This window comes from Neovison vison, chromosome 12 (assembly GCF_020171115.1).
Source record: "Neovison vison isolate M4711 chromosome 12, ASM_NN_V1, whole genome shotgun sequence".
Lineage (NCBI taxonomy): Eukaryota > Metazoa > Chordata > Mammalia > Carnivora > Mustelidae > Neogale > Neogale vison.
The window spans coordinates 116,911,464-116,923,748 of NC_058102.1; the positions used below are offsets into that span (position 1 = coordinate 116,911,464).

At 37.5% G+C, this 12,285-nt stretch overlaps 1 protein-coding gene across 1 annotated transcript in view; it reads right to left on the reverse strand.

The window, feature by feature from the left end:
- The window catches only part of CCDC7 (coiled-coil domain containing 7), a 443,154-nt gene that overhangs the window by 220,135 nt on the left and 210,734 nt on the right, over window positions 1-12,285 (reverse strand). The window contains exon 20 of the mRNA XM_044226418.1: window positions 8,998-9,055. Coding sequence (XP_044082353.1) covers window positions 8,998-9,055 — 58 coding nt within the window. The remainder of the gene's footprint in view (window positions 1-8,997; window positions 9,056-12,285) is intronic.

Genomic DNA, 12,285 nt, shown 5'->3' on the forward strand with positions numbered 1-12,285 from the left:
ATGATAAAGAAAGAAAGAAAGAAGGCTCTCTTTTTGCATATGTGTACATTTAAAAATCCTAAAGAAAACACACACAACCTATTAGAATAAATGAATTCAGCAAAAGTTTTAAGTTACAAGATCAACACAGAAAATTCGATTGTATTCCAATACACTAGCAATGAACAATCAGAAAATGAAATTAAGAAAACAATTCAAATTACAATAGTATCAGATTCAATAAAATATTCAAGAATTTGACAAAATAAGACTAGTACTCTTTTTCTTTGTTTCTTAAATCCTATATATTAGTAAAGTCATATGGTATATGTCTTTCTCTGATTGACTTATTTCACTTAGCACTTTACTCTCTATCTCCATTCCTGTTGTTGCAAATGGCAAGATTTCATTTTTTTTATGGTTGAATAATATTCCATTGTATATATGTACCACATCTTCTTTACTCATTCATCAATTGAATGTGCAAAGGGAGAAAAGGAGAGAGACAAACCAAAAACAGACTTTTAATTATAGAGAACAGACTGATCTTACCAGAAAGGATAAGGGTGGAGGGATGGGTTAAATAGGTGATGGGGATTAAAGAAATATAGGTTGTGATAAGCACTTGGTAATGTATGGAATTGTTGAATTACTATATTTTATACTTGAAACAAACATAACACTGTATGTTAACTTACTGGAATTAAAATAAAAACACTAATATTTAAAAATAAAAAGGCTTATACACTAAAAATTATAAAACATTCCTGAAAGAAATTAAACAAATTGTAATAAATGGAAAATCATTCCCTGGTTGTGGATTGTTAGACTTACTATTGTTAAAATCACATTACCCTCCAAATGATCTACAGATTCAGTGTAATGCCTATCAAAATCCTGGATGCCTATTCTACAGAAATCGATGAGGTGATACTAAAATTCAAATGGAAATTTAAGGAATCTAGAATATCTAAAACAATCTTAAGAAGAAAAAAGTTGGAGGACTCCCATTTTCTGATTTAAAAACTTACTACAACTTGAAGATAATGTAATATTGATAATAAGCACAGCCATATAGATCAATAAAATATAGAGATCAGAAATGAATTTTACATTTATGATAAAATGATTTTTTTCATTTGATTATGGTTTATACACAATGTTACATTAGTTTCAGGTATACCGTGTAGTAATTCAATTTCTCTCTTATGTTATGCTCACCACAGGTGTAGCTACTATCTCTCACCAATTTATTACAATATCATTGAATATATTCCCTATGCTGTGCCTTTTATTTCCACGACTTATTGATTCTATGCCTAGAAGCTTGTATTTCTTATTCTTTTGCAGTAATTTTGCCCATTCTCCTACCCCTCTCTTGTCTGGTAACCATCAGTTTGTTCTCTGTATTTAGAGTTTGCAACAACATAAAGAGACCTAAAGGGTGTTATGTTAAGTGTAATAAGTCAAACTGAGAAAAACAAATACCGTATAATTTTACTCCTATGTGAATTCTACAAAAAAAAAAAATGAATAAACAAAAAGCCGACCAAATGATTTTCTAAGAGAGCACTAAGAAAAGTCAGTGGGGAGAAAACAGTCTTGTTAACAAATGATCCTGGGAACAATGGATTATCCATATGAAAAAGAATGAAGCTGGATCCCAGTGTCACACTATACACAGCTCAAAGTGATTTGTGGACATAAATATGTAAATTTATAATATTACATTGTAAGAATTTGTAAAATTACAAATTATATTATAAGAATTTGTAAGATTACAAATTTTTAAAACATAGAAGTAAATTGTTATGACCTTAGGTTAGACAATGGTTTCTTGGATATTACAGATAAAGTACAGCTGACAATTGAAAATGCAGATACCCATAACCAGTAAGGAGATTGAAACAGTCATTAAAAATCTCCAAACAAACAAAAGCCCAGGGCCAGATGGCTTCCCGGGGGAATTCTACCAAACATTTAAAGAAGAACTAATTCCTATTCTCCTAAAACTGTTCCAAAAAATAGAAATGGAAGGAAAACTCCCAAACTCATTTTATGAGGCCAGCATCACCTTGATCCCAAAACCAGACAAGGATCCCATCAAAAAAGAGAGCTATCGACCAATATCCTTGATGAACACAGATGCAAAAATTCTCACCAAAATACTAGCCAATAGGATTCAACAGTACATTAAAAGGATTATTCACCACGACCAAGTGGGATTTATCCCAGGGCTGCAAGGTTGGTTCAACATCCACAAATCAGTCAATGCGATACAACACATCAATAAAAGAAAGAACAAGAACCATATGATACTCTCAATAGATGCTGAAAAAGCATTTGACAAAGTACAGCATCCCTTCCTGATCAAAACTCTTCAAAGTGTAGGGATAGAGGGCACATACCTCAATATCATCAAAGCCATCTATGAAAAACCCACCGCAAATATCATTCTCAATTGAGAAAAACTGAAAGCTTTTCCGCTAAGGTCAGGAACACGGCAGGGATGTCCATTATCACCACTGCTATTCAACATAGTACTAGAAGTCCTAGCCTCAGCAATCAGACAACAAAAGGAAATTAAAGGCATCTAAATCGGCAAAGAAGAAGTCAAATTATCACTCTTCGCAGATGATATGATACTCTATGTGGAAAACCCAAAAGACTCCACTCCAAAACTGCTAGAACTTATACAGGAATTCAGTAAAGTGTCAGGATATAAGATCAATGCACAGAAATCAGTTGCATTTCTCTACACCAACAACAAGACAGAAGAAAGAGAAATTAAGGAGTCAATCCCATTTACAATTACACCCCAAACCACAAGATACCTAGGAATAAACCTAACCAAAGAGGCTAAGAATCTATACTCAGAAAACTATAAAGTACTCATGAAAGAAATTGAGGAAGACACAAAAAAATGGAAAAATGTTCCATGCTCCTGGATTGGAAGAATAAATATTGTGAAAATGTCTATGCTGCCTAAAGCAATCTACACATTTAATGCAATTCCTATCAAAGTACCATCCATCTTTTTCAAAGAAATGGAACAAATAATTTTAAAATTTATATGGAACCAGAAAAGACCTCGAATAGCCAAAGGGATATTGAAAAAGAAAGCCAAAGTTGGTGGCATCACAATTCCGGACTTCAAGCTTTACTACAAAGCTGTCATCATCAAGACAGCATGGTACTGGAACAAAAACAGACACATAGACCAATGGAACAGAATAGAGAGCCCAGAAATAGACCCTCAACTCTATGGTCAACAAATCTTCGACAAAGCAGGAAAGAATGTCCAATGGAAAAAAGACAGCCTCTTCAATAAATGGTGTTGGGAAAATTGGACAGCCACGTGCAGAAAAATGAAATTGGACCATTTCCTTATACCACACACAAAAATAGATTCAAAATGGATTAAGGACCTCAATGTGAGAAAGGAATCCATCAAAATCCTTGAGGAGAACACAGGCAGCAACCTCTTCGACCTCACCCGCAGCAACATCTTCCTAGGAACATCGCCAAAGGCAAGGGAAGCAAGGGCAAAAATGAACTTTTGGGATTTCATCAAAATCAAAAGCTTTTGCACAGCAAAGGAAACAGTTAACAAAACCAAAAGACAACTGACAGAATGGGAGAAGATATTTGCAAACGACATATCAGATAAAGGACTAGTGTCCAAAATCTATAAAGAACTTAACAAACTCAACACCCAAAGAACAAATAATCCAATCAAGAAATGGGCAGAGGACATGAACAGACGTTTCTGCAAAGAAGACATCCAGATGGCCAACAGACACATGAAAAAGTGCTCCATATCACTCCACATCAGGGAAATACAAATCAAAACCACAATGAGATATCACCTCACACCAGTCAGAATGGCTAAAATCAACAAGTCAGGAAATGACAGATGCTGGCGAGGATGCGGAGAAAGGGGAACCCTCCTACACTGTTGGTGGGAATGCAAGCTGGTGCAACCACTCTGGAAAACAGCATGGAGGTTCCTCAAAATGTTGAAAATAGAACTGCCCTACGACCCAGCAATTGCACTACTGGGAATTTACCCTAAAGATACAAACGTAGTGATCCAAAGGGGTACGTGCACCCGAATGTTTATAGCAGCAATGTCCACAATAGCCAAACTATGGAAAGAACCTAGATGTCCATCAACAGATGAATGGATCAAGAAGATGTGGTATATATACACAATGGAATACTATGCAGCCATCAAAAGAAACGAAATCTTGCCATTTGCGACAACATGGATGGAACTAGAGCGTATCATGCTTAGCGAAATAAGTCAAGCGGAGAAAGACAAATATCATATGATCTCCCTGATATGAGGAAGTGGTGATGCAACATGGGGGCTTAAGTGGGTAGGAGAAGAATCCATGAAACAAGATGGGATAGGGAGGGAGACAAACCATAAGTGACTCTTAATCTCACGAAACAAACTGTGGGTTGCTGGGGGGAGGGGGGTTTGGAGAAGGGGGGTAGGGTTATGGACATTGGGGAGGGTATGCGCTTTTGGGTAAATTGGAAGGGGAGATGAACCATGAGAGACTATGGACTCTGAAAAACAATCTGAGGGGTTTGAAGTGGTGGGGGGGTGGGAGGTTGGGGTACCAGGTGGTGGGTATTATAGAGGGCACAGCTTGCATGGAGCACTGGGTGTGGTGAAAAAATAATGAATACTGTTTTTCTGAAAATAAATAAATTGGGAAAAAAAAAAGAAAATGCAGATAAATTAGGCTTCATTTAAAGAAAAGAATTTTGTGATTCAAGGACAATGTGATTTAGATGTTCCATCACTCACATATCTGTCTTAGCTGGGACAGTTGATCAGATGATCTATATATGATCTGGCTGCTGGAGACTGAGAATTCCAAAAGAGTCAGGTAGAAGTCCTAGAGAATCACTTGCAACTTATCCTATTCATGGAAATGCTTACAAATCAGCCAATTAAATAGGAGGGTACACAGACCACACCTCTTGATTAGAAGTATCAGAGAATTTGGAATTATATTTTTATAACTGCTATACCATATAAATTATAAAAGTTTACTTGAATGTAAAGTCATTTTGGATCAACACATTATATGTTTCAGATTTAAATACAGACTGTGATAATATTCATTACATGTGCAATGACAGAAGTTACATTCATCTTATTAAAAGTACTCTATGTTTCATATTAATTATATAAGAAGCAGCACAATTTATGAAAAAAAATTTTAAAGATGCGTGTTATGTTTGGTTTTGACTCAGATGTACACCAAAGAGCAGATTGAAAGTTAATGATATAGTGTTGCATTAAAAAGATAATCTGCTTTATGTGTTATTTTGAATTCTTTTAAGTTAACAAAAGAACACCAGGTTATTTTTCAGTATGGATGTTTCATTTGTAAACACTGAAATAAGAGAGTATATTTTCATTGCTATTTGAAAGCATTTCTCTTCAACATCCAAAGTATGTAATAGTGTTATTCTCAGGGAGTGTAAAGCTAAACTGGATACAAATGTCATTATTCTTTCCCAAACATTGATATTTTTGTACTAAATAAATTTATAATATAAGCATAATTATCATTTTATGTTCCATATAGCTTACTCTATAACAGTACTTCTAATTCTTACATTTAACTAAAAAGAATATAAATCCAGTTATGTACAAATGAAGGAAAAAAACATTTAAAGCTGAATAACAGGAAAATGATATCAGTGATACAATGGATGAGGAGGTCCCAGTCCTTTTACCCCCAAAAAACAATAATTTAGCAATTACCTGTGGCTAAAATAGCACTGAGAGCACTCTGGAGTGCAATTAAGAAGTTACAACCAATCAATGTGATACACCACATGAAAAAAAGAAAGGACAAGAACATTATGATCCTCTCAATCCTTCAAGCAAGGATACAAGGAATATAGCTCAGTATCATAAGAGCAATATAGAAAAAACCCACAGTGAATACCATCCTCAATGGGGAAAAACTGACAGCATTTCTCGTAAGGTCAGGAACACAACAGGGATGGCCACTCTCACCATGGTTGTTCAACATACTACTGGAAGTCCTAGCCTCAGCAATCAGACAACAAAAATAAATAAAAGGCATCCAAAGCAGCAAAGAAGTAGTCAAACTTTCATTCTTTACAGACAACATGATACTACAGAATATTGAAAGACCGCACCAAAGAATGGCTAGAATTGATACAGGAATTCAGAAAAGTGCCAGAATATAAATTCAGTGCACAGAAGTCTGTTGCATTTCTGTACACTAATGATGAAGCTGCAGAAAGAAATCAAAGAATCAATCCCATTTAAAGTTGCACCAAAAACCATAAGATACCTAGGAATAAACCCAAAAACTATAGAACACTTATGAAAGAAATTGAGGAAGACACAAAGAAATGGAAAAACATTCCATGCTCATGGATTGGAGGAACAAATATTGTTGAAATGTCTATGCTACCCAAAGCAATCTACACATTCGATGCAATCCTTATCAAAATACCATCAACATTTTTCATAGAGCTGGAAAAAACAATCCTAAAACTCGTATGAAAACAGAAGACCCCAAATAGCCAGAGGAATGTTGAAAAAGAAAACCAAAGCTGGTAGCAATCACAATGCCAGACTTCAAGCTATACTACAAAGCTGTAATCATCAAGACAGTATGGTACTGTTACAAAAACAGACATGTAGATTAATGGAACAGAATAGAAAACCCAGAAATAGACCTTAATTCTATGGTCAACTATTTTTGACAAAACAGGAAAGAATGTCCAATGGAAAAAAAGTCTCCAAAAAATGGTGCTGGGAAAATTGGACAGCCATATGCAGGAAAATGAAACTGGATCATTTCCTTATACCACACTCAAAAATGAATTCAAAATGGATGAAAGACTTAACTGTGAGAAAGGAAACTATCAAAATCCTTGAAGAGAACACAGGTAGCAACCTCTCTGACCTCAACTGCAACAACTTCTTGCTAGATAAGTCTCCAAAAGCAAGAGAAACAAAAGCAAAAATGAACTACTGGGACTTCATCAGGAGAAAAAGCTTTTGGATAGCCAAACAAAAACAAACAAACAAACAAAAAAATAACTAAACTAAAAGGCAACCTACAGAGTCAGAGAAATGAGCAGAAGACATGAACAGACATTTCTCCAAAGAAGATATACAAATGGCCAACAGACACATGAAAAAATGCTCAACTTTACTTGGCATCAGGGAAATGCAAATCAAAGCCACAATGAGATACCACCTCACACCAGTCAGAATCATTAAAATTAACAAGTCAGGAAAGAACAATTGTTGGTGAGGATGCAGAGAAAGGGGAACCCTCTTACACTGTTGGTGGGAATGCCAACCTGGTATAACCACTCTAGGAAACAGCATGAAGATTCCTCAAGAAGTTAAAAATAGAGCTACCCTAGGACCCAGCTATTGCACTACTGTGTATTTACCCAAAAATACTGTGTATTTACCCAAAATGTAGTGATCTGAAGAAGTACATGCACCCCAATGTTTTACAGCAGCAATGTCCACAATAGCCAAACTATGGAAAGAGCCCAGATGTACATCAACAGATAAATGGATAAAGAAGATGTGGTCTATGCATGCAATGGATTATTACTCAGCCATCAAAAAAGGATGAAATCTTACCATTTACAATGACATGGATGGAACTGGAGGGTATTATGTTAAGCAAAATAAGTCAGTCAGAGAAAGACAAATACCACATGATTTCACTCATATGTGGAATTTATGAAACAAAACAGATGAACATAGGGGAAGGGAAGCAAAAATAAAACAAGATGAACAGAGAAACCATAAGAGACTCAACTCTAGGAAACAATCTGAGGGTTGCTGGAGGGGTGGTGAGTGGGAGGACGGGGTAACTGGGTGGTGGGAGGACACCTGATATTAAGGAGGACACTTGATATAAGAGCACTGGGTGTTGTATGCAACTGATGAATCACTAAATTCTACCCCTGAAACTAATAATCCACTACATATTGACTAAATTGAATTTAAATAAAAAATTAAAAAACAAAAAACAAAAGGAGTTGCAGCAGCCCAGTGGATGACAAAAACAAAGAATGGCCACATAAAATAGTGTAGGAAGCATTTTACTTTCATCACCCTATATTCAGCTGGCATATCTCAGAGTCAAGAGGAAAACCCTCTTACGTTGCCTGCCCCCCACAATGGCAGAAAAGGCATGGAGAACTCCAGCACATTCACCACCTAGGACCCTAGCAGCACATGCCAACACCACAGACTCCCCCAAAGTCCTTTGTGGATGAATACCCCAGCTAATGGAGCTGCATAAAGCACAGGCTACTGAGCTCCCCAATAGCCAGAACCAATGCTGTGAATCCCATCAAAACAATACCATAGTGCAAAACTGTGACCAGCATTACTACAAGCCCCCTTACATTCAGTGTTGTTACATAGCCCCCAGATAATTAGACAGATAAAAGAAATAAAAGGCACCCAAATCAAGAAGTAAATTTATGTTTGAAGATGACATAATCGGGGCAGAAGAAGATGGCAGAGAAGTAGCAGGCTGAGACTACTTCAGCTAGCAGGAGATCAGCTAGATAGCTTATCTAAAGATTGCAAACACCTGCAAATCCATCGGCAGATAGAAGAGAAGAAGAACAGCAATTCTGGAAACAGAAAAACAACCACTTTCTGAAAGGTAAGACTGGCGGAGAAGTGAATCCAAAGGGACGGGAAGATAGACCCCGGGGGGAGGGGCCGGCTCCCGGCAAGCGGCGGAGCAACGGAGCACAAAATCAGGACTTTTAAAAGTCTGTTCCGCTGAGGGACATCGCTCCGGAGGCTAAACCGGGGTGAAGCCCACGCGGGGTCGGCGTGGCCTCAGGTCCCGCAGGGTCACAGAAGGATCGGGGTGTCTTGAGTGTTGCAGAGCTTGCGGGTATTGGAACAGGAAAGCCGGCTGCAGAGACAGAGCTGACAGTAAGCTCGCAGCTCAGGGTTACCTTGAAACGGTCGCAGACTCGGTGAGCTCGAAGCCAGCCGGAGGTCAGGCAGATGGGAGTTACTGGGCGCTGTTCTCTGAGGGCGCACTGAGGACTAGGGCCCCAGGCTCTCGGCTCCTCCGGGCCGGAGACCAGAGGGCGCCATTTGTATTCCCGTCCTCCGGAACTCTACGGAAAGCGCTCAGGGAACTAAAGCTCCTGAAAGCAAACCTGAGCGGATTACTCAGGCTGGCCCCTGGTAAGGGCGGTGCAATTCCGCCTGGGGCAAAGACACTTGAGAACACTACACCAGGCCCCTCCCCCAAAAGATCAACAAGAAATGCAGCCAAGACCAATTTCACCTCCAAGGAGTGCGGTTTCAATACCAAGGAGAGCAGCAGAATTCCAGAGGAGGAGAAAGCAAAGCACAGAACTCATGGCTTTCTCCCTATGATTTTTTTACTCTTGCAGTTAATTTAATTTTTTTCTTTTTCATTTTTTTCTCTTCTTCTGCTAAATTTTTTTTAACTTTTACCCTTTCTTTTTTAACGTTTTTTAACTAGTTTATCTAATATATATATATTTTCTTTTTTATATTTTTCTTTATTCGTTTTCTTTTTTTTAATTCTTTTTTTTCTTTTTTTCTTTTTTTCCTTTCTTTCCTTTTGAACCTCTTTTTATCCCCTTTCTCCCCCCTCACGATTTGGGATCTCTTCTGATTTGGTTAAAGCATATTTTCCTGGGGTTATTGCCACACTTTTAGTATTTTACCTGTTCCTTCATATATTCTTTTTTTTTTCAATTTATTTATTTTCACAAAAACAGTATTCATTATTTTTTCACCACACCCAGTGCTCCATGCAATCTGTACCCTCTATAATACCCACCACCTGGTACCCCAACCTCCCACCCCCCCGCCACCTTCATATACTCTTATCTGGACAAAATGACAAGGCGGAAAAATCTACCACAAAAAAAAGAACAAGAGGCAGTATTGAAGGCTAGGGACCTAATCAATACAGACCTTGGTAATATGTCAGACCTAGAGTTCAGAATGACAATTCTCAAGGTTCTAGCCGGGCTCAAAAAAGGCATGGAAGATATTAGAGAACCCTCTCGGGAGATATAAAAGCCCTTTCTGGAGAAATAAAAGAACTAAAATCTAACCAAGTTGAAATCAAAAAAGCTATTAATGAGGTGCAATCAAAAATGGAGGCTCCCACTGCTAGGATAAATGAGGCAGAGGAAAGAATTGGCGATATAGAAGACCAAATGACAGAGATTAAAGAAGCTGAGCAAAAGAGGGACAAACAGCTACCACACCATGAGGGGAGAATTTGAGAGATAAGTGACACCATAACACGAAACGACATTAGAATAATTGGGATTCCAGAAGAAGAAGAAAGAGAGAGGGGAGCAAAAGGTATACTGGAGATAATTATTGGGGAGAATTTCCCCAATATGGCAAAGGGAATGAGCATCAAAATTCAGGAGGTTCAGAGAACGCCCCTGAAAATCAATAAGAATAGGCCCACACTCCGTCACCCAATAGTAAAATTTACAAGTCTTAGTGACAAAAAGAAAATCCTGAAGGCAGCCTGGGAAAAGAAGTCTGTAACATACAATGGTAAAAATATTAGATTGGCAGCTGACTTATCCACAGAGACCTAGCAGGCCAGAAAGAGCTGGCATGATATTTTCAGTGCACTAAACGAGAAAAACATGCAGCCAAGAATACTATATCCAGCTAGGCTATCATTGAAAATAGAAGGAGAGATTAAAAGCTTCCAGGACAAACAAAAACTGAAAGAATTTGCAAACACCAAACCAGCTCTACAGGAAATATTGAAAGGGGTCCTTTAAGCAAAGAGAGAGCCTACAAGTGGTAGATCAGAAAGGAACAGAGACAATATACAGTAACAGTCACCTTACAGGCAATACAATGGCACTAAATTCATATCTCTCAATAGTTACCCTGAATGTTAATGGGCTAAATGCCCCAATCAAAAGACACAGGGTATCAGAATGGATAAAAAAATAAAACCCATCTATATGTTGCCTCCAAGAAACTCATTTTAAGCCCAAAGATACCTCCAGATTTAAAGTGAGGGGGTGGAAAAGAATTTACCATGCTAATGGACATCAGAAGAAAGCAGGAGTGGCAATCCTTATATCAGATCAATTAGATTTTAAGCCAAAGACTATAATAAGAGATGAGGAAGGACACAATATCATACTCAAAGGGTCTGTCCAACAAGAAGATCTAACAATTTTAAATATCTATGTCCCCAACATGGGAGCAGCCAACTATATAAACCAATTAATAACAAAATCAAAGAAACACATCAACAATAACACAATACTAGTAGGGGAATTTAACACTCCCCTCATTGAAATGGACAGATCATCCAAGCAAAAGATCAACAAGGAAATAAAGGCCTTAAACGACACACTGGACCAGATGGACATCACAGATATATTCAGAACATTTCATCCCAAAGCAACAGAATACACATTCTTCTCTAGTGCACATGGAACATTCTCCAGAATAGATCACATCCTCGGTCCTAAATCAGGACTCAACCGGTATCAAAAGATTGGGATCATTCCCTGCATATTTTCAGACCACAATGCTCTGTAGCTAGAACTCAACCACAATAGGAAGTTTGGAAAGAACCCAAATACATGGAGACTAAGCATCCTTCTAAAGAATGATTAGTCAACTGGGAAATTAAAGAAGAATTGAAAAAAATCATGGAAACAAATGATAATGAAAACACAATGGTTCAAAATCTGTGGGACACAACAAAGGCAGTTCTGAGAGGAAAATATATAGCAGTAAAAGCCTTTCTCAAGAAACAAGAAAGGTCTCAGGTATACAACCTAACCCTACACCTAAAGGAGCTGGAGAAAGAACAAGAAAGAAACCCTAAGCCAAGCAGGAGAAGAGAAATCATAAAGATCAGAGCAAAAATCAATGAAATAGAAACCAAAAAAACAATAGAACAAATCAACGATACTAGGAGCTGGTTCTTTGAAAGAATTAATAAGATTGATAAACCCCTGGCCAGACTTATCAAAAAGAAAAGAGAAAGGACCCAAATAAATAAAATCATGAATGAAAGAGGAGAGATCACAACTAACACCAAAGAAATACAAACTATTATAAGAACATACTATGAGTAACTCTACACCAACAAATTAAACAATCTGGAAGAAATGGATGCATTCCTAGAAACATATAAACTACCACAACTGAACCAGGAAGAAATAGAAAGCCTGAACAGACCCATAACCAGTAAGGAGATT